The sequence below is a fragment of the Pelophylax lessonae genome (genome assembly GCF_965119305.1).
Source record: "Pelophylax lessonae genome assembly, chromosome: 1".
NCBI classification, from domain to species: domain Eukaryota; kingdom Metazoa; phylum Chordata; class Amphibia; order Anura; family Ranidae; genus Pelophylax; species Pelophylax lessonae.
This window is the reverse complement of record NC_138768.1, coordinates 580,323,355-580,347,262: the sequence shown is the minus strand read 5'-3', so window position 1 is coordinate 580,347,262 and position 23,908 is coordinate 580,323,355. Positions and strand designations below refer to the sequence as shown.

The 23,908-nt window shown below is 40.2% G+C and overlaps 1 protein-coding gene across 1 annotated transcript in view; it reads left to right on the top strand.

Moving 5' to 3' along the window:
• Positions 1–286: 286 nt before the first annotated feature.
• LOC309548612 (ovochymase-2-like) overlaps positions 287–23,908 on the top strand; it is a gene marked incomplete at its 5' end in the record, with an annotated part of 139,578 nt that continues 115,956 nt past the window's right edge. The window contains one exon of the mRNA XM_082248589.1: positions 287–410. Coding sequence (XP_082104715.1) covers positions 287–410 — 124 coding nt within the window. The remainder of the gene's footprint in view (positions 411–23,908) is intronic.

The window sequence follows — 23,908 nt, the reverse complement described above, 5'->3', positions numbered from 1 at the left end:
TCGAGTGACAAATAAAATTACAACTACCATCTTTATTTTTACAGGGCCTCTGTAAATATTAAACAGGTATACAGTACATTACAATAAAGCACTGGTGGATGGCAACTTGCTTTTCACAGCACAAATCTCCATAGTGAACTGATCAAGGGTCACTGCAATATAGATAGACCTGATAAAAATAAGTATATTACATTGATAACTAATAACTGCTCTCCTCCTGATTCACTTTTCCATCAGTCATCTTTGGAGTGAGTCCGCTCACTCCTGAGTTCTTGGCTTAGACAGGATGAAGTCAAAAAAGTTGTCATCTCTGGAGGCAGTCTTGATTGCCCTTTTTGTGTTGATGACCGCTGCCTGTGTTGCATTATTAGTGCTGAATTTTCTGAAGGATTCAAAATCAGAAGACAACGGTAAGTTTAATAATAGTTAAGATTTATATAAAATCACATTATCTGATAAAACTGATCATCATATGTTTCTCTGTCAGCTTTGCTTATTTTAAATTTAAAACCTATGGTACTGGGGAATAATCCTCTTGCATATTTTTGTTTCTCCTAATTTTGGAATTGTCAGTAGAACAGGAGGTAAGGGTAAATGTTTCAATAGGGACAAATGTTCTGGTGACAATAGTCCTCACCTCAAATTTCCTTTTATTTCCTGTTTACCTAGTTTTAGAGACCATTTGAGAGGCAGTTAGAAGGTGCTGTATCGCCTGCATTAACCCACTGAACCCCACACTAGCATTACACAACCATATGCCATTCACTTACAGTGTGGCCCCATGCACATACTTTGTAGGTGCTGTGTTCACTGATAGCAACAGGGGTATCATTCCTGTGGACATGTGTGAACCCCAAGGCACTGCCTCTGCAGCTAAAGGAGGTAGCCGTTGGGGCGGGCACAGCTCAGTCGTGTGCTAGTGGGAACTGCTAGTGTGAACGAGGCCTAAGGCTTATTTTTTAGTTGTTTCATGAAAATAAATGGCGGTACCACTTATTATAAATAACTTCTGCCCTACCTACAGCATTTTTGACATTATCATAGATGTGAATTCTAAACACAACTCTGGGGGCCTTTGGCAGTCCTTTCAAATTTATTAGGTTTCCCTAATTCAACCATGTCAGGGCATGACGCAATATGCATTAACGTATATGGGATAATGCAACGCACAAGAACGGACAAAGAAAAAAAACACTTGTCAGCTTCCTTAGCGTTCCATCACATATGAGATATGCTGAACCTGGACCAATGTAACTATGCAATAAAGATCACACCTAGATTCCAGTTTTAAATAAAGGAATTTTGTTGAAGCTCAGAATACAGTGATCTATACTTTCCTGTTGACTGATTTACTGGAGTGCAATAAGCCAGACCATTATCTGCTTGCAGCTGAACTTGTGATACATTGCTCATCTATAGCAATGTACACATTTTTCTTTGGATCTCAGTAGTGAGACTACATTTAAACTGAACTTGGCAAAGCCAAAAATTTCACAAGCTATAAGTGCTTCTGAAGAACAAGAGACTTTGGACCAGTGTCTTTGTCTTTGGGGCCCCCTAAATTCTACTCATAGGCATAGGGCTTGGATTTCTGCCCAAACTGACACTGTTTTTTTGTGCTTAGTTTTGCCCTGTGTTATTGAGCTTGGACTTCTGCCCAAATAGACTTGTCCTCTATGCTTAGTCCTGCTCTATGTTATCAAACCGTCAACTGGTAGAGCCTTTTGGCCCGTACACATGATCAGAAAATCGAGGAAAAATACCGCTTTCGAAGTGCTTGTATGATAATCTGATCGTTAGTACACAGCTTTCGAGAGCCGATAAGGACAGGTCATGTGATGGGACAAGCTCTAAAATTTTTCTCATACCATACCAGATTGTACGATTTTTGTTTAATTAGTACATTTTATATCTTACAATGCAATACAAATACAATACAATACATCACATCACTTACAAATTTTTGGTCTGTTGTACGAGAATTTTCATAAATTTAGTAACCTTTTCATTTTGATATGAGATTAGCATGCAAAAAAAAAAAAAAAAAACGGACAATTATTCGATCTCATTGTGTGTACCAGGCATTAGTGGCCAGGAGAGTCTCTGGAAATGCACTTTAATGAGCTGACATGGGGGGTACATCATATATAGCTATGTCTGGTCATTCATCCAATGAAATGCAATTTGGTGATATAATACCTTAAAAATCAGTGACATATTTATTGTATCTTTTTATCAGTGCTCTATACTTGACTAGAGATTTCTAAGCATAAATATTGTAAACTATTAGGGCAAAAATATGGCTATTCAATCCATTTTTATATCCTATGATAACATAAATATACAGTTTTTTTCCTGATAAATGTGGATCTCTATGGATCTAAGTAGGTCCATTATAATTTTTTTAATAGAGGGTAGTGTGATTAGAAGACATACTGCAGACACAGTCTTTTTAGTTTTGTTCCAAGAAATCTTTGGTAAGATCAAACAACCTTTCATGAAAACAGCTTCCACATTAGGGGGGTTTCATGGATTGGCTTTACAAAAGAGAGCTTCGCTTTGAGTAAATCATAATTGACACATAGCAGGGGATATGGGTCAGTAGCCGAATCAAGGTCTTTGTTTTGATATTAAGCTTTTTTTTTAGGACATATTTCAAAAAACGTCTTTTATGTTCAATACATCAAGGTATGTTTTTACCACATTGTCCATGGAGCCTGTATGTGAGCTTTAAAGTCAGCAGACATAATGCTAAATGGTTGCCCTGTTTGAAATATAACTGTAGATATGTCCTTTGATATAATGGCACCAGTTTAAAAGAATATCAGTCAGATGGTTTCAGATATCATGGACCATTTGTGTAGTTTTAGCCTAACTTCCACTGGATGGACGGTGTGCTATTTTTTACAAATATATTTTTGAATATATATATATATAGATAAAAAATAACTATTAAAGCACATCTCAAAGCAAAATATGAATTCCATATCAAGACTGATCACACTAAAGATAAATGACACAGCTTATTGTGAAAATAGGCAGCACGTTTGCCAATTTAGTCAAGACTTTGATTCATGAGGCTGTCTACTCTAAATGATACAGCAAAAGATGCCATGGTCATATGTTCTGTTTTGACCTAGTGTCCCTTTTTTTATAACATGTTTTCAAGCCACTTGTAAAAACATTGAAATAAATGTGACAATACTACCTATTTTGTCCGACATTTTCTTTTTTTTTTTTTACTCAAAAATAAAGTTTATTGAACTTCAGAAAATAAACAAAGTAATTACAACCAATATACAGATCAGTAGTGGTGTTTCAAAGAACCCATGAACTATACAAGATATAATGCATCCAGAGAGTAGCAATCACTCATAGAACATAGTCACGATTTAAGATGCAAAATTGCAGACATTGGGGAAGGATATAGTAACATGAGTATGACAACTCAGGGTGAACTCTACATCAGCTACATATTAAGTTATTAAAAAAGGTCAGCCCAAAATTCTATCCAGCATTAAGTCCACAGGTGCAAGACTGGGAACTGCTAGCCAGTCCCCCCAGAGCTTGTTAAATTTTCCCAGGCATCACCTATGCTGAAAAATTACCTTTTCAAGTCTAAGGGTGCCTCCCGTGCTTTATGAGTTTTCCACAGTTGCAGGAGGAGTCTGCGGGCTTGAAAAAAGGCTCTATTAATGGCTGCTTTCTGAAACTCAGTCAGTGGACGGTCATCAAATATGCCAAAATTACATCGGGTAGGTTCAATTTGAATAGTGATTTGAAAAACTGTCATATTTATATTACCCACTCCCGCACAGTAATGATGAAGTTTAGGGCTGCACCATAGAAGGTGAATGAGGTCCCCTTGTGCAGTGGCACATTTAGCACAGAGAGGGAATTGCAGAATACCCATACGGTGCAGTTTCAGAGGAGTATAGTGGGCAGGAAGAATATTAAATGAGCTTTGCATGACTGATTCTAGAGCATTATCCCATGAATCCTCCTCCAAGAGGCCTATGTCCTGTTCCCAAGGGTAACCTTCTAAATGGGATGAAAGCAACATTTTCTAGCATCTGGAAATAAACCTCTTTGGGTTCTGGACTGATTAAACATAGCGGAAAACAGGTGTGAGAGACAAAGACCAGTCAGTGGAGAGGTCTTGAGAGTGAACAGTATGACGGAGCTGTCAGTAATAGAACTGCAACATGGCAGAAAGATGGTATGTAGCCCCTAGGTCATCAAATGAGAGAAATTAGCTATTCCAAAAGACCTGTTGTAAATGGGCAATGCCCCAGAGTTTCAACATCCTAGTACTTGGCAATCTCACGAGTTCTCCATACATTCAGTTATGCCAGAGAGAATTGTAATCTGTAAACCCTGTGACCCCCTGGAGAAAACTCGCCATCAGCCAGACCTTCTGAATCAGAGTATGTTAGATATATTCTACTGAAGAGTTAAGACAAAGGGATTCTAAACTACTGGGTGACTTCAGTGTTTTCATATGATGTCGCATGTGGAACGCGCAGGGGACAACGAAGTTACAGCGTTGGCCCTTGGCGTGAAAGCACCAATAAGGTGTTGCGTTTGGGCCACCAGAAAATACAGCAATGGCTTAGGCAGGCAACCCCTCCCCGATCCTTGGGACGCTGAAGCTGCTCTAATGTAATCCTGGGTGCTTATCCTTCCAAAGCAAATTTCAGAAGATAGTATTGACCAATCTAAAAATATGAAGTGGGACCATCACAGGAGAGCTGTGAAGGAGATAGAGCAGTTGAATCATCTTTATAGGATTAGTTTTATCAATCAAAGAGAGCCACAACTTATTCAAAATTTTACCTTTGGTCTTAAACCTATGGAGAAGAGGTATATTATTAAGTGCACAGTATTCCGTAATAGCAGGAGATATATAAATCCCCAAGTGTTGACTGTACCACAGGGACATGGCAGAAAGGACAGCCAAAGACGGGGAAACTACATTATCAAGTGGTAGGGCAGATTTGGCCCAATTAAATGTTAGGCCAGAATATGATCCAAAGGAACTTATTATAGCCATAACCTCTTTTAAGGCGGCATCGGTATCACCTAAAAATAAGAGCATGTCATCGGCATGAAGGGTTATTTTCTCATGTAGCTCCCCATATCTAAAGCCCACAATTCTGTCATCTGCTCGCACCATGGCCACTAGGGGTTCAATAGCAAGAGCAAATAGTAAAGGGGATAAGGGACACCACTGTCCCATCCCTCTGCCTAGTCTGAAAGTTTGGGAGGTCCTGCCACCCTCATAATGGAAGCCACAGGTGCGTGGTACAGCAATTTGACCAAGGAGATAGAGGTGTCTCCGAAGTAGACATGTGCAGAACAGAAAAATTTGTTTTGTTTTGTTTTGTATAGATTTGCTATGTTACTAATTTAGTTTTGTTGATTAGTTTCTGAATTAGTTTAGTTTAGTTTTGTTTAATTTTATTTTGTTTCTTAATTATCGAATGAATTCCAAATTTGCGGAGGGATTTAAATTCGATGGGTCGAAAAATGATCGAATGATTAAAATTCTGTGTGAAGAATAGCTGGTTGTTAAGGAGTGGGCCGGAAAGCCAACCGTTGCGTTCTTAACAACGGATGACTTATCAGCTGTCAGCGGGCCTCCTCAATGTGAACAAAATAATGCCAGCAATGAAAAATGCAGAAAAAAACAGGCCTTTCAGGTCTGGTATAGATTTTATAAGGAACTATGCCAAAATTAAAATAATATACGGCATGGAGTCCCCCTAAAATCCATACCAGACCCTAACTGAGCACACAGCCCAGTAAATCAGGAAAGTTGGGGTCGAGCGAGAGCCACCTCCTCCTGAACCATACCAGGCCACATGCCCTAAACATGTTGGGTGCTTTGGGGCAGCCATGTTGATGGGGACATAGGTCTCTTTCCCACAACCCTGACCAGTGGTTGTGGAGGTCTGCAGGCAGGAGGATTTTTAGAATCTGGAAGCCCCCTTTTACAAGGGGCCCCCCATGTGAATGAGTATGGGGTACATTTTACCAAAAAAGTGTAAAAAGTGAGTAAAGACACAACATGAGTTTTTGATTCATTTATTCCTTTAATAAAAAAATTAAAAATGTCCCCCGATGATGTTATCGGGTGACCACACCCCCTTGTGACAGCATCGACCCAGCATGACTTGGTCAATCACACCACAAGGGGCGGGGCCATACATTGACATCACCAAGTGGCACCACCCCTTAGCTATTTAGAAACTCTCAGATGGCAGAACAGGCAGGCGGCAGGAGCTTTTGTCGTGACCAGAGGGTTTTTTTTTCTCTTTTTTTTAGGCCGCAGCAGTGGTGACGTCATGATTGATAATGGATCTACACCATGAGACATTTTTTTTTTAACGTTTACATTTTTTTTTAAATGACTTGTCAAAAACCTGTGTTGTGTCTTTACTCGCTTTTTACACTTTTTTGGTGAATGGGTAGGGGTACTACATCCCCTTTACTCATTCACACAGGGGTGGACAGGATCTAGGGGCCCCTTTGGTAAGGGGGGCTTCCAGATACCGATAAGCCCCCTCCCACAGACCCACACAACTACCCACCAGGGTTGTGGGGAAGAGGCCTTTGTTCCCATCAACATGGGGACAAGGTGCTTTGGGATGGGGGGAGAGCCCACCCTGCTCCAAAGCACCCCCCATGTTGAGGGCATATGGCCTGGTATGGTTCAGGAGGGGGGAGCATTTGCTGCCCCCCCCTCTTTCCTGGCCTGGCAGGCTGTATGCTTGGATAAGGGTCTGATATAGATTTTGTTGGGGACCCTATGTAATTTTTTTTTTTTTAATTTTGGCATGTGAATCCTCCTAAAATCCATACCAGATACAAAGGCCCTGATATTGGTTGGGGGGACCCCACACTTTTTTTTCCCTGAATTTTTCATTGCCGGCATTCTTTTGTTTACATTTCAGCTGTCAGTGGGGAAGCCTGCTGACAACTGATGAGTCTTCAGTTGTTAAGGATGTGGAGGCCAGCTTCCTGGCCTACTCCTTAAAACCAGCTATTCTTCACACAGAATTTGAATCGATTGATCATTTTTCGACCAATCTGAATTAGAATCGTTCCGAAAATTTGGAACTCGTTAGAAAACAAATATAAGAAACAAAATTTAATGAATTTCTAAGAAATTTGTTACTATTTTATTTGGAGATTTGGATACATCCGAATCTCCAAATAACTAAAAATGAGTTTCGAAAAGAATGGCACATGTCTACTCTGAAGCCAAAATGCCATAATGTCTGCCAAAGTACGGCCATTCCACACTAGCAAAGGCCTTGTTGGCATCCAGTTAGAGGAGTGAACGGTGCTCTACATTATCAGCATAGGTTTGCATTTTCAGAAAGACCCTTTGGATATTATTGGCTGTGGATTTAAGCGTCATGAAACCTGGTTGGTCAAGATGTAAAATGGTAGCAATGTATTTATTCAAGCAGGTAGCAAGTAATTTGGCCAGGACTTTTACATCCACAGGTAGCAAAGAAATGGGCCTATATGAATTTTGGTCAGTAGGTGATTTACCTGGTTTTAAAAGCAGCACTATATTTGCTCTGGTCATAGAATCAGGAAGACTACCTCTCTCTCCAGGACCATCATGTACACTTTCAGTAGTTGGGCTGCTAGTCTTTCCAAAGAAAAATTGTATACCTCAATGGGATTACCATCTTCCCCTGGGTCCTTACAGTTTGGGAAAGAAACAATAGCCACTGCGATCTCCTCCTCCTTTATAGGGGAGTCCAAAGCCCTCTTGTGTGTTCCTGATCTGAAAAATGAGTGAGTTCGAGCAAAAATGTCTGTGTTTTTGGTTGATATAAATCAGCATAAAAACCTATCAACTCATCTATAATCGCCTCAGGGCAGTTGGTCAGTGTCTCATCATAAGTACATAAGGCAGAAATAGGGGTTGCCCCCTGTTGTGCATTGACAATTTTGGTCAATACACAACCTGTCTGCTCACTTTCCTTATAATAGGCCTGCTTTTTTTTCCAACATTTTATACAGTAATTATTAAATAAAGGTCTTGTTTTAGATAAATTATATGTTTAATCAGGATATTTGTTCATAAATATACATTCATGTGGAACAAATTAAAAAACTGACAGAGTCAATCTCTTTCTGTATAATTGTACCTTTAGAGTCTAGAAACATATTCCAGTACCGTACGTGCAGGCCTTTTTTTGTATTTTGCTTGCTGGGAAACTTATAGGTTGTCTGGCCTTCCTGCCTAATTAGTCCCTGCAGACTATTCTTTATTAAAGAGAGATGATAGACACCACTTATTGACATATGTGCCCTTTACATCTATCATTTAGGTGGAGTTAAGTGTCTAAGGGGAAATACAATCCTAACGCATTGTAGTCCTAAAGTATTACTAAACTCAGGACCCTGCATTCACTATATCTTGTCTCCCACAGTACACAGAACATGGAAATGCAATTATTTTAGTAAATGTAAACTGCTAAATACCTTTTCTCATGAGCAGTATATAGTAGTCTTATGACTTCTATCAGTGTCTGGTTAAAGCTTGCAGGAGGAGTTTTCCTTCTCCTCTGACTGTCCTATGAGGCTGCATAACACCTGACCCTCTGTCTTCACAGTGCCAATTGGCCCTCCCCCCAAAAAAAACTATTTTGCAATACACACCAAACTGAGCATGTGCAGAGTGCCTCCTAGGGCTCTGTGCTATCAGCAGATGGATTGGGGACAATAAAATAGGGTGAGGATCAGAGAAGACAGGATTAAACAGCCTTTTTACACAATGCGGATGATTAACTCCTTAGGTTTCACAGTGAGTATAACAAGCAGGCTTTACCGCATATACAGAATGATTTTACTGTTGTGGGTTTAGTAACACTTTAGGCAAAACTTGCACCAAGAGCTTTTTACTCATTGGGGCCTTTTTTGCTAGCCAGTCAGCTACACCTAGAAAGCCAGAACACACAAGCATAGACCCTTCCAACTTAAGAAATCTGTTTTAAGCAGTATTATATGACCATTAACTCACAAGATGTGTACATAGCTAACATAAAAAATATATGTGATTCTTGGAGCAACAGTTGTACTTTGATAACCATTTTAAGGTGTGTATTTACAGAACAGAAAAAAAATCATGTTACTGTTATACTGCAGCCTTCTGTTATCTATACTGTTCCCTACTAAGAGCTTCAGCCTGCAATAAATAGAGGATTTGCATTAGAAATTGTAAGGGTCTTGTGAGCCCTATTATGCTATGCTTCAATTAAGTCAGTGCAAGGGGGAAAAAATGTGTTGATGTAAGAATAGTAATTTCTACTGATAATAGGAATAAACAACAGTTCTTACTCAAACCTCCTGTATGTGTCAAGGCACTTTGTAATTTAGATGTAAAAAGGGCATAGATTACTGGGGAGATAAATGGAGCTTTGCATTACAGACCCCTGACAAAGTTATATCTCTTATAGCTTCTACTTTGTCACACTGAGTGGCTACATTATTATTATTATTATACAGAATTCATATAGCGCCAACAGTTTACACAACTCTTTATAATTATAAACGGTGAAACAATACAGTTACAATACAATAAAATACAAGAGGGTTAAGAGGGCCCTGCTTAGAAGAGCTTACAATCTAATAGGGTGTGGCAGGTGGCACAAAAGGTTGTAACTGTGGGCATTGAGCTGAAGATTAGTTGGAGGTGTGATGGGCTTCCCTGAAGAGATGAGTTTTTAGGGATCATCTGAAGGCAGCCAGAGTAGAAGATAGCTGGACATATTGAGGTAGAGAGCTCAAGAGGATGGAAGAGGCTCTGGAAGAACCCTGGAGATGAGCATGAGTGGAGGAGACAAGGGAGCCTGAGAGCAGGAAGTCTTGAGAGTAAGGTTTGGGAGATATTTGGAGACAAAATTGGTGATGTAGCTCTGGGCTGGGTTGTGAAAAGTTTTGTATGTTGTAGTTAGTATTTTGAATTGTATTCGCTGTGTGATTGGGAGCCAGTGGAGGGATCGGCAGAGAGGGGTGGCAGACACTGATCAGTTGGTAAGGTAGATGAGTCTAGCAGCAGCATTCATGATAGACTGAAGAGGGAGTAGGCCTATGAGGGCAGAGTTGCAACAGTCAAGGCCAGTGATAACAAGAGAGTGAATGAGTAGCTTGGTGGTTTCATTAGTTAACATCCAACATCCAACAGTAGTTCATGGCACCGTTTGTTATTGTGAGAACTTTAATACTCAGAGATGTCATGGGATTCGATTGTAGATAGTGTTTTTCATCCTGCAAGCAAACTGCAACTTTCAGCATTTACCTGTAAACCCTCATTTTGCTAAACCTATTGTATAACTTTCCAGATCAATGGCAACCAAAATAATAATCTCCTGTATCTAAAAGTATCTTAAGCATTATTTTTCCATAAGGTTTATTGAAAGGGTCCCAATCTCTCCAATATACAGGATGGCACTTTTGGGTGGATATATGGAGCGATCCCGATGATCATGGAGCCCGTTAGAAAGGTGAAATTTGAGGGATGGAAGCCGATGGCGAGTTTTTGCCGTGGAGCTCTCTTCTCGTGCTTCTTCCTCGCTCGGCTTCCGGTCACGCCCCTATCTTAAGCATTATGTTTTACTGGTTTTGTGAAGAGCAGGCATGTGCTCCTTACTCTTCCTGCTCTAATGTGAACCTGTTACTTTGCCTTGAAAGTATGAGTCAAGTTAACCTGTAATAGAAATGGTCTCAGGGATAGATATGTGTCCTGTTATTCTCACGTATTCTATAGTATTTCTCACAGTAACAGTGGACATCTCAGTGTCAGGCGGTCAGACCCTTACAGAGGGTGTTCTTTTTCAGCCCTAACTCAGTCTGGAAAACTGACACTCATTTTGGGCTAAAGGTTGAGGGCATCGGTTTGGGACGCTTCTGAAATTGTTCAGAATTTATCGACAGGTACATTTTACTTGCAGTTGGCCTTTTCTGACTAGCATATGACCTGCTTCAACAAGGTTTTACAGTCCTATAGAGTTGTAATGCGAACAAAAGCCTAACACAGTAAGCACTCATTCACACTGCTCCAAGAATCAGATCCTACAGGCTTTTCAGCTTTTTTGAGCTCTCATACTTTCTGCCTGGAGACTCCCCTTCATGTTACCAATGTGTCCATGCACACAATTACTTTTTCAGGCATTTACAGGCATATGCTCTTACAGGCAGAACCCCCCCCCCCCCCCCCCCCCCACACACACACACACACACACCAAACTCCCATTTTTGAGAGGAGCTTTCAAATAGAAAAGACTCCTAAGTGCCAAAAAAAGCATAAAACACGAAAAGCATGAAAAAGGGCAAAAAAGCTAAAAAATGCACAAAAAAATTTGGAAAAATTAGCTGAGGGGAGGGTTTGTAAAAAAAAAAACGCTTATACTAAAAAAAGCGCAAAGAAGCTCAATAAAAATGTGCAAAAGAGCACAAAAAGCACAAGCTAAAATAAAAGCTCAAATGCCTGTAAAAGCAGCTTTTTTTTTGCGTTTGAGCTGCAATGTGCATGAGCCCTAAAACAGCTCACAGGAGGGTGCAAGTGTGCATTACCAAAGGTTTATTATATAAAAACAAACAACCAAATCAATACTTAGCAGTAGGAAATAAATGAGCATAATAATAATAATAAACTAGAGCTCTAAAGAAAGGGGTTCGTCCCCATTATGCGTCAGCTTGCCAGTGAGGTGGTGCATTAGATCAGGCAAGGGGACATTGGCACAGGATTGTGATTTGGTGTATTATTATGCTAATTTACTTCCTACTGCTGTGAGTATGAATTTGGCTGTTTGTTTTGATGTAATAAACCTTTAGTAATGCCCTAGTAGTTTGTGCCCCCCTGTGTGCTTTTCTTTAAATAGTATCCTAATAGATTTCCCCATCTGAGGAGGGCTGCATTAACAAAGCCTCCTGGAAGGAGATCTTCTTATCTACTGTTAATGGTCCACCCTACATTAGGTTTACAACAGGAGGTCTTTGAATGTTGTCTAAAAGCCTGACATAGGCCCTAAAATTGTCAGCATTGATTTCTTTTATCTAATTGTGAAACATCATTTTTATTTGACATTTTTAATGTATATTTATTATGAGTCCTGAGCTCCAGCATGATATAACACGACTTTTATGGGAACCTGACACTAAGCTAGCAGTTCTTCCCTGATGGAGTAAAATAACAAAACAAACAGCTGTTTCTTAAAAGTTGGTTTTGGTCTTAACAATTAGAAATTTGGATTTTTAAATCTGTAAGTAATGGTAAAATATTAAAGTGGCTGAAGCACTAAAATCTACTCATGTAGTAGTAATAAAAAAAGGGGAACCGCGCTAATCCCGTGTGCAAACCTACAAAAATATACAGTTATGTATATTTTACCTATACCCTGCGCAATATAACAATTAATATATTAGGTAATACATGTACAAACAACATAATATTACTTCGTTCATGTGCAAAAACACAATATAACATTCTCTCAGTGCAAAGTACCTTGTGCTAATAAAAAACAGAGTGCATATATATAGAAAATATATATAGGAAATATCCAAATATAAAGTCCAACTTTTTCATGCAAGAAATATTATTAAATATCAAGTCCCACAAAGCTACTATTAAGTGTGCTCATCACAGTGACGAAACTTAATCCAATCTTATGGTGTGCTCCGCCACTAGTCTCTCTAAATTAAACTCACCAGAGTTAAGTACTGGTTAAGTTATAAACCAGCTAAAGCTCTTTGTTATTTCACAGACAGTGTGCTCTCCACATCCACTGTTAAATGCTCCCACAGGTAATCAGACAATGTTTTTCCATAATCAACATAAATATATGTAGGAGGAAGAAAGAGGAAATCCCATAGCGTAAAATTGTTTTAAAATCAGGTTTATTAAAATCACAATTGAATCGACCTACATATTCCGGTGTCTCCACTGACACTAGTATGCATGCTCAATCTCTCAACCCGATTGACTCCGGCCACACTGCCAAGCCATATGTGCGTCCTTCAGCATGCGTAGTGACGACAAAGGTCTGGGCCCCGCCCTATGCGTTTAGTCATAGATGTCCTCAAGGAGCCGAAGAGGTATACACTAAGTCGTGAGTGTGTATACCTCTAAACACCTCCTTGTGCGAACAAAGAACCTAAATCCTTTGGTTCTCTAATATGCAGTGCCTTCCTAGCAGTTTTGAGAGCCTCCCCCTATTAACCCATCACTGGTATGTGTGGCCTTAATGGACCATGGGAAGGTGCTAGAGGCAGGAATGGTGGGCCAGCATTTGACACTGGTAGTAAATGTAATTTTTTATTATTTAAGTGCATCAAGATTAAACTCTCCCAAGGTGCTTGACAGGACATTTTAGAGGTATGAGCAGGCACCACCAATTAATGTTTGCCCTGTAGCCAGTTAATAGAAAATTTCCACTACTGACTTGTAAACTAACATTTTCTGCTACTGATGTGTACTTAAAAGGTTTTAAGGTCTCTCCATGAGTACTAATGGAGATAGTGGCATCTGCTGGTTATAAAAAGAATCTCAGAATTAGGATTTTAATCAGGAATTATTCTACAATTCATTAGATATACCATGGCAATCATTGTAATATAAGAAATATTCAGGCAACTATTATAAAGCAAGAGATTCTTTATACAATGCATTCATTAAAAATAAAACTATGTACTATGAACATATTCTGTGAACAGGGACATTTTTCTTATGTCACACTCTCTTTTCTATGTTACGCTCACTATGTTCTCACCTATATTCCTCACTGCACATGATTATATGTAATAGCAGGTGACATTGCAGTCATTCTACAGGATCTAAAATAGTAGAGTCATAATTTCATGGCAGTCAGGGTATAAAATGATCTCTTCTTTACCACTGACCTGAATACATTTTAGGGAGGTAAGAATAATTAAGTGTAGATCAGTGCCTTTGGGAACTTCTAAATGTGCTTCATTAAGAATGATGGATGGAAATTAAAAGGTTCACATAGTATTCGGTCACTGGGAAACAGAGATCAAATCTCTGCCAGGAAAGGTTAGGCCATTGCTTTATAGTACAGGAGTATTCATCAAAATACATGTGATTTGTGATAATTATAATATTGAAGGTATTCACTAACAGTAATAATATATGGAACAATATACCAACTGCTTTAAGCATATTATGATTCACAGAGCAGTGTAATGATCCTATGAATGCATTATGCTAAAAGCAGAACATAATTCAAGTATCTGTTTGATTTACAGCAGGGGGTATATTAATATTTTAATACAGCAAAAATTGGCTGATGAATATTTATAGGCACTTACTGACAGTCATGTGAGTATCACAAACCAACAAGGCCAGGTGGTTCTCTCCGCTGTTGGCTAAGTAAAGTGCCTACTTAAAGCGCAACTCCACTTGTTGAGAAAAAAACTTTCCCCTCTGGGGATCTATGTACATTGGATATGATACATAGGATTATAACAACCTTTGTTGCAGATTCCTACCTTTTGTTATTCTGAAGAAATCATTGTTTGTTCCTCTGTGCCTATGCGCTAATGCGGTCTAATGGGAGTGGTTTCATAATTATCAGTAGGCTGTGCAGCTGCAGAGAACTGATTAGGAAATCTGCTGGGCCTGCATCCCTTTCGATGTGATTTCCTATTGGAAGTATCTCACCAAAAATGACATTTTTTGTTGCAGGGGATACCTTAGGATATCTTAGGCAGACTTCTGGGAAAATTAGTGAGCCAATCACACAAGCAGGAAATTATGTTTCTGGGGTGTGGTCAGTGTCCATTCTGTGTACAGAACAGCTCCAGGTAGCCATATTGCATTGCATTTTCAGAAAATTACAGTGGCTGCAGATTAAAATGGAAAGATCATTTTTAAGAACATTCAAATACAATATGACTTGTGTCGTAATGGTATACGCTATATTGTTTTTTCTTTATATGCTATTTTTTGTCCCCACAAAAGTGGAGTTACCTTATAAAGTGCATGGGATTGGGTGCATTTTTGGACCGGTGGCCATGTTCTTTCTCTTTGCAGCAGCTGCTCAGCATCACTCTCTCACCCCAATTCCACCCTAAGCTGCAGTAGTAAGTGGCAGGAACACAGAATCATAGAAGACATCTAAGTGGCCCATTAGATCTTCCATTTTTCCCCCATTTTTGCCATTCGATAGACCTATGTTTATGCCAAGCGTGTTTACATGAAGTTATTGCTGATTGGTTTACACTCCCTGCTGGAAGTCTGTTACAAGAATTCAATACTCTGGAGGTACCAAATCCAGTGCAGTACTGGAGCACCTTTAGGTGAGATGTAAGACCCTCAGCTTGGCCATGATCTCACCTGAAAGACTGTGATGTCACACTCTACTAGGCAACAAGACAGACAGAAGCCTAAGGTAAGGTTAGTATACTTTCCACTTTTCTCTTAATTTTTGATTTTTTTTTTCCCCATATTTAACCAAACACATTTAAAAAAGGGTGTGTTGAGTCTATAGGATAAGAAAACCTTGCATTCACTTTGATGGAAGGTCAGCCACTCTTGAACAGTATAGTACTAGACCCCAGTACCTAATGGCAGTTGCTATAGTATATATAGTATTTATTTTCTTTAAACCTGTTTTGTTTGCATCTTCTGTTATCTACTGTACAAACAAATGGCAACCCTCCCAACCTATGACTAGCCTTTGCAGCGGGGAGCACATGGAAATTTAATACACATCAAAAACAAACATAAATCCCCAAGTCAATTACCAGCTAGTCTGCAACATATCCAAATTGACCCCATCTAATAGTTCACATTAAAAACAAGGAGTTTAGTTGCACACTTTTGCAAACATATGCGTAAGCTGCAGTGGCCACGTTAAAGTGGAGTTCCCCCCAAATTGTTTTTTTTTTTTAACCTAAAAACACCCCCAGAACAGTCAGGGCTAGTGCATTTAAACAACCATAGCCTCTGAACTGTCCCCTGTTTAGTGTACCTGTAAGAAGAATTACTTACCTTGTAAAGTTCTTATCCAGCGCTGCCATCTGCGGTGTGGGCAGCTGAAGCCGCAGTGTCCCTCTTCCTGGATTTCGGAGTCCCAGAATGCCATGCCTCGTCACTTCCGGTGCAGGCGCGTCATTCCAAAGCTGGATTCCTTGTCATTGCGCATGCCCAGAAGCTGTTCTCGTACCTGCACCGGAAGTGACGAGGGACACCGATGCAGGCGAATTGACTCCTGGGATTGGTGACACTCATCTCCCAGGAGTCAATGCAAAGCAGGAAATTACGCCGGCGGCCGCGGCCGCATGAGGAGGAAGTGGTAGGAAGGTAAATTAATTTTCATTAAAAATAAGGTTAGTGAAACAAAAAAAAAATCATTGTCAAATTCGTTTTTAGAATGTTTTAATGTTATTGATGGTGTAAAGTTCAAAAGAAAGGTGAAACTCCGCTTTAAGGCACTCCCAAGTGTACTGCAGTCCTAACTCTATAATTCTGAGAGTCTCCCACATTGAAGCACATATAGCAATGGATAGATTAGGGGCAGGTTTGCCTGGAGGGAGCCCACCCCTCCTTAAAGGTACAGGGAAGCATGGAACATGCAGCATGGGCACAAATGAAGGTATTCAGTGCATCCCCCCACCAATTCACCAACTGTACAAACAAACAGCAACCACCCCAACCTACAACTAGCCTTTGCAGCAAAGAGCACATGGAAGTTCAACGCACATCAAAAACAAATACAAATTCCTAGCTCACTTACCAGCTAGCCTGCAACATAACCAAAGTGACTCCATCTAACAGTTCACAATAAAAACAAGAAGTTTAGTCGCACACAATTGCAAACATATGTGTAAGGCTACATTCACACCTGAGCGTAGCGTTTGCGAGTGTTTTTTACAACGATTTTACCGCAATTTTTGCCGCAATTTTTACCGCGATTCACAGGCGTTTTTACAGGCGTTTTTAGATTGAATAGAGACCAATGGAAACACCTGTAATCTGCCCAAAAAGAAGCTCATGTACTTTTTTGAGCGTTGGGCGTTTTGCTCACAGCGTCAAAACGCTCTGATGTGAACAGGGGCCATTGAAATGAATAGGATTTGTCTTGTTGGGCCTTTTGAGAGCTGATCCTAGAGCAGAAAAACTCCCCAAAAACGCCCCAAAACGCCTACATGTGAACGGAGCCTAAGCTGCAATGGCCACATCAAGGCACCCCCAAGTGTACTGCAGTCCTAACTCTATAATTCTGAAAGTCTCCAACATTAGAACACATATAGCAATGGATAGATTAATGGCAGGTTTGCCTGGAGGGAGCCCACCCCTCCTTAAAGGTACGTGGACGCACATTGGCAGCTGAAGGTATCCAGTGCATCCCCACACCAATTCACTAACTATACAAACAAATGGCAACCACCCTAACCTATAACTAGCCTTTTCGGCAAGGAGCACATGGAAGTTCAATGCACATCAAAAACAAACAAAAATTCTTAGCTCGCTTACCAGCTAGCCTGCAACAAAACCTAATTGACACTGTCTAAAAGGCCATACACGCTATATGATTTTCTGAAGACTTTTTCCTTCAGATTTACCTTTTCTATGTAGTGCAAGGGCCTGCCAGATTGCATACAAATTGAAAGTGTTTAGGTTTGACCTCATATTATATGGTTTTGGTAAGTCTAAAGGAAAAAGTCTTCAGAAAATCTTATAGTGTGTATGGCCCATAGCAATTCATTATTTGCTACCAAAAAAAAAATATATATATATTTTGGAGTTCAGGAATGACTGCTGTAGCTGCCAAAAAGGCAAGTAGATAGAGATATATTAATATTTAACTGCACTTAGTTTTCCAGAATAGTTCTCTCAGGTATAGCACTGATACAACATCTTTGGTTGACCTCTTTTGCTTCATGTTCAGAATGGCCAAGGTTGACAGATAAAGATTATCTGAATTTGCTGACATTCTTTCCCAGTGTCAAATATCTCAGAAGCTTTCTTATCTTGGGTAGACGTATTTATGTATATCCCTACTTTGGACTCCTGTTCTTCATTTACATTGTTTTATGATAAAAAAAAAATTGGTATAAAATCATTCCACGTTTGTACACCCATATGGAAGCATACTTTGATCTCTAGTTTGACAGGTGACCAAACTATCACCAAGCTATATTAGATATTTTTTTGTCTTGTTATGTGCGTGCTACATGGAGTGTAATGTGGAATGTGTGTAAATACTTACATGTATTTATTACCCCTCAAGGAGGTCACAGTATTCCTTATGACAATGTCGGTGACAGCTCTGATTAGGCCTCATCCATTCCAGGGTCACTATTTATTTCTTGTACTAAGAGGTACCGGTATTTAGGTATCTAGATGTCACACTAGATAGCTGGCTCAGAGATAACACAGTCATGTAAATTGTGGTGCAATTGCAGAAACCTTTATATCTTATACACATGTCACTCATAGATCAGCTCTTCTGCTTCTCCTCATTGTGTGTGCTTTTTTTTGTAAAGCTACAGTCAGAGTGACCAATGGGGTATGAGAAATTGGTTCTTACTGCCAGCAGAAGACCGATGACACAATCACTTGTTGGGCAATTCAGCTTGTGTGCTAATTTTAAAACCTAATAAGTCTCAAGTTAAACAAATTAGAAAAACTTAAAGGGTAACTCCACTTTCATGGGAAAAAAAATAGCACATAAAAAAAAAAAAATAATATAGTGTATACAATTGCGACTCAAGTCATATTGTACTTGAATATTATTAAAAATTACTTGTTTTCAATCTGCAGCTCTGTATTTCTTCTACCCTTCTGTAAAATGCAATACAATATGGCTACTTGGAGGTGTTCTGAACACAGAATGTGTATAGAACGCCCCCCGAGAAACATAATTTCCTGCTTGTGGGATTGGCTCACTGATTTTCCCAGAAGTATACACTAAGATACAAATCAGATTTCAGGCATCCCCTGCAACAAAAATGTCATTTTTAGTGAGAAGCTCCTAGTAGGAAAATACGTCTAAAGGGATGCAGACCCTTCAGTTTTCATCATTAGAGCCCTGCTAGTGCAGCAGCTGATTAATAATTATGAAACCACTCCCATTAGATTCATTTTCCACACAGACACAGACAAACACACAGGGATTTCTTGAGAATAACAAAAGGTAGGAGTCTGCAACAAAGTTTGTTAAACTTAAAATCCTTGTAATGTACATAGATCACCCAGAGGGGAATGTTTTTTCTCAACAAAAGTGGAATTTCTCTTTATGTTACATTAAAACATAAGTCTTTAACCACTTCTGTACCAGAAGATTTTCCCCCTTAATGACCAGGCCATTTTTTGCAATTCGGCACTGCGTTATTTTAACAGACAATTGCGCGGTCGTGCAACTCTGTACCCAAATAAAATGGATGTCCTTTTTTCCCACAAATATAGCTTTGTTTTGGTGATATTTGATCACCTGTGCGATTTTTATTTTTTGCGCTATAAACAAAAAAAGACTGACAATTCTGAAATATATATATATATTTTTCACTTTCTGCTATATAACATTCCCCAAAAAAAAAAGAAAAAAACGTAAAAACCTAATTTTTTCATCATTTTAGGCAAATTTGTATTCTGCTACATATTTTTGGTAAAAAAAAATCCCAATATGCGTATTTTGATTGGTTTGCGTAAAAGTTATCGCGTCTACAAACTAGGGGAAAGATTTATGTCATTTTAATTTTTTTATTTATTTTTTACTAGTAATGGTGGCGATCAGCGATTTTTAGTCACTGCGACAATGCGGCAGACAGATCGAACTCCTAACTGACATTTTTGACACTTTTGGCGGACCAGTGACATTACTACAGTAATCAGTGCTAAAAATATGCACTGCTACTGTAATAATGACACTGGCAGGGAAGGGGTTAAAGAGACAAGAACTCACTGCTCAAGGTGGTGTAATTGCCTGATGACTCACACCGGTGCATGCCCCGGCTCGCCTCCGTGAAAACTTGATAAAGGAAAAGGAATTGGCAGCACTCCAGGTTGAATCAAAATCCAGATTTATTGACTGGACATCCAAATATGACAATCGTGACAAGGTAGACGCGTTTTACACACGTGTGTGAAACGCGTCTACCTTGTCACGATTGTCATATTTGGATGTCCAGTCAATAAATCTGGATTTTGACTCAACCTGGAGTGCTGCCAATTCCTTTTCCTTTATCAGGGAAGGGGTTAACCCAGGGGCGATCAAAGGGTTAAATGTGAGCCTATGGGGTGTTTTCTAACCCTGAGGGCGGTGGGCTTATTGGATCAACACAGGGACCTGTGTTACTAAATAGGAGGAACACAGGAGCCCTATGCTGATTGCTGACACAACAATGATCGGCGTTCCGTCTTCCCGGGAAGTGATTACAGGTGCCAGGTGGCAATCGTGGCCACTGGCCCCACAGATCAGCTTACCCTCTCGTGAATCACTGTACACGTGCCCCCCCCCCCCCCGTTCGCTCCTGAGGGTACTGGTACAGCGATTCGCGCAGCCGAGCCAGCCTGCCGCAGTATATCTGCAGCGGGTGTTCAGCAAGCCGTTAAGCACATCATTTATTTTCTCTATTTAATTAGGCTCTTGCGCCAACTGACAATATATACTGATGTCCACTGCAGTAGGCCTAAAACCTAACTCTAGGGATTACTCCAGATAAAAAAAACTATTGTTGCAATGGGGCTCCTCCGCACTGCATTTATTGAATGCTTGTTAACTTTTTTTTTTTTTTAATTCCTGGGGTTGGGCTTTTAGACAAAGACTGCTGCAGAACAAAGTTAATTTTGATGTCAAATTATGAAAATATTTTCATCTACGAAATTAACACTGCTACAGACTGCTGTGCTCTGACATGAATTTTGGGCTGGCATGGGAGCTCAGTTAAAGAGACCCTGTCACCAGATCATTAATTTAACCAAAAATTTTACTGTAACATTATATGTGCTTTTAACATATTTTTTTGCATGTTATTTACCTGTAAAAGCCTCTCTTGTGTAGACATCCACAAGGCTAGAGAAGGCTGCTGGGAACCGCAATCATGGATGTAATATCAGCAGCCCCGGCAGTCTCAATGTTGGCACTGAATCAACACACTATAGTGTTCCCCTTCAGTCCTACCCTGGCTGCTTATGTAGGGTCATGTAGAAAAGTGAAGGGAGGAGCAAAGTAGCTGGGCCAGCACAGACAGTAATTTAGATACTATTGTATGGATGATTTGTGATAGGAGTATGGTTTAACTTGAGATTTAGGGAAAGGTTAAGGAGTTAAGCCTAGTCCACACTGGCTGAATGTCAGACGGCATCAGCTGGTTCAATGGAAAAAAGCTGACATTCGGACTGTGTGTACTACAGCTGGTCCAACAGAAGCCAGCCGTTCGGCCGGCTCATGTCGAAGGGGCATGACCAAAAAAGGTCTGTCAATTGGCTCCCATTCAGCTCTCCAAGCCAATGGCTGAGAGCGCTGACCAGTGTGTTCTGGCAGGGGAGGGTGTCCCCCTGTCAGAACACAATAGCACAGCAGGGAAATCGCTGTACTAACATTGCAGTGGCTCCCTCCTGAGTTGTCATTTTTGCTTTGTTCAGCCCTGCTGGGATGAACAAAAAACACTAGCAGTGTGTACAAGACTTTAAGCCTAGTACACACAGGCTAAACGTCTGGCGGCTTCCACCTTCTGTCAAAGGGGCATGACCAAAAAAAGGTCTGCTTATCGGCTCCTGATTAGCGCTCTCAGCTAATGTCTGTAAGCGCTGACCAGAGTGTTCCGGTGGGGGGGGGGGGCAGTTCCCTTGTCAGAACACAATAGCACAGCAGGGGAGATAACTGTACTAACATTGCATATTTAGTACAGCAGCTCCTCCTGAACTGCCAGGTTTGATTTGTTCAGCTCTGCCGGGTTGAACGAAAAAAAAAAAAACAGTAGTGTGTACCAGGCTTTAGTTTGATGATAGGTTTAGGCTTAAAGCCCAAATTCAGAATGGAAAAAACTCTTGCAGTGACTCCATCCCCCAACCCCTTCCCCCAGGGATACAGGAAGGGGCTGTATTACTCACATTATCCCTGGCTCCAGAAAACTCCAGCATGCCAGTGAGTCCAAAAGTATACATTTCACAATTCTTCCCAAAGTATAATACCAGCAAGACAATACCTTGTAGGATAGGATTTCTCCAAGGCATTTTTCAGCACGGGAGCTTTTGAAAAGTGCCAGGCAAATCCCGCTATAGTCGTTGTCTTTGTGTTGGTATTGTAGAGGTCCCCTCACTTCTTGTTTGGTAAAACACTGTCAGCAGGAAAGAAAGTGAGGGTTAGATGCACTTCTTGCACTACATGTGATGCAACTTCCTGTCTCTGTGTTGCTGTTTTTCAATAAAAACAAGAAAGGTCATGTGTCCAGTAACATATCAACTGATGAGTTGTTTCTGAAGCAGCTTTCCAACAGTTTTGATCCCAGGGAGCCAGGTCTATACTAGCCATTCAGAGAGATTGAAGTGCAGGTGCTGCCCATGTGGGCTCAGGTGGGGCCTTCTAGTGAGGGATGCCAATGAATTGTTCTCAAGTTAAGCATTATTTTGCTTTAGCCCCAGCTACCTGCCTCGTATGTTGGAATTTGACATGAAACACTTCCTGCGACTACTTTGCATTGTGACCATTATGGGCATTTTGCATATATTTTTCCTTATGACTATTTATTTAGGCCACTCCGTGTGCATTTTACCCTGTGGACACATTTGAGTGTTTTGCCTGTATTTTAAGCTGTAGTCAGTTTCGAACATCCCTGCTGCATGCTCCCGTCGACAGGTGCACATTAGCCCATCTCTAGATTCTGTATATATCTTACTCTGTTAAAAGTATCTACATTTTGCTCTAGGACCGGGTATTTTTGTTTTTTTGGAAAACTGACAATTTTTATTGTTTTTCAAGAATAAGAACAAGGGAAAACCTACAATTAGATTGACATAAGCCACAAAAGGTGTCGGACCGGGTATTTTTTAAACTGTTATTCCATTGATAAGATGTTGTGTGCACATGTGCCTATTATGAGAGTTTGGTCTGTATTTTCAGTTCAGGATCTAGTTTAGACTCCACAATATTTATTAGGATAACTGAGTATATACTAGAAGAACATGTCTGATACTGCTCTGTTTTAATTTGAGTTTGTTTCGAGACAAGATTTACAATGGTCTGTAGTCTGGGAAATGTTAATGACGCTAACTGTTTTAACAAACTGGAATATGCGCGATTTCTTCACTACCCCTAGCTTATTTGTGTATGTGTACTCAGTGGTAATCAGGTAGGTATGGACCATAAGGTGAGTACCTGGATAGAGAACTGGCTCCAGGGGAGAGTGCAAAGGGTAGTAAATAATGGGGAGTACTCGGATTGGGCGGGTGTGGAAAGTGGGGTCCCCCAGGGTTCTGTCCTGGGACCCATCCTGTTTAATTTATTCATAAATGATCTAGAGGAGGGGATATCTAGTACAATCTCAGTATTTGCAGATGATACTAAACTAGGCATGCCAATATCTTCTATGCAGGATGTGGAAACCTTAAAAGCGGACCTGAACAAAATAACGGGGTGGGCAACTACATGGCAGATGAGGTTTAATGTTGAAAAATGTAAAGTAATGCACTTGGGTGCCAGAAAGCAAGCTACTCACAAGGGGGGGAACCTCTGGGTGAGTCTAGGATGGAAAAGGACCTGGGGGTACTGGTAGACAACAGGCTTGGCAGTGGCATGCAATGCCAAGCCACTGCAAGCAAAGCCAACAGAATACTGGGATGTATAAAAAAGGGGATTAACTCCAGAAATAAAGAGATTATTCTCCCTCTCTACAAGACTCTGGTCCAGCCACATCTGGA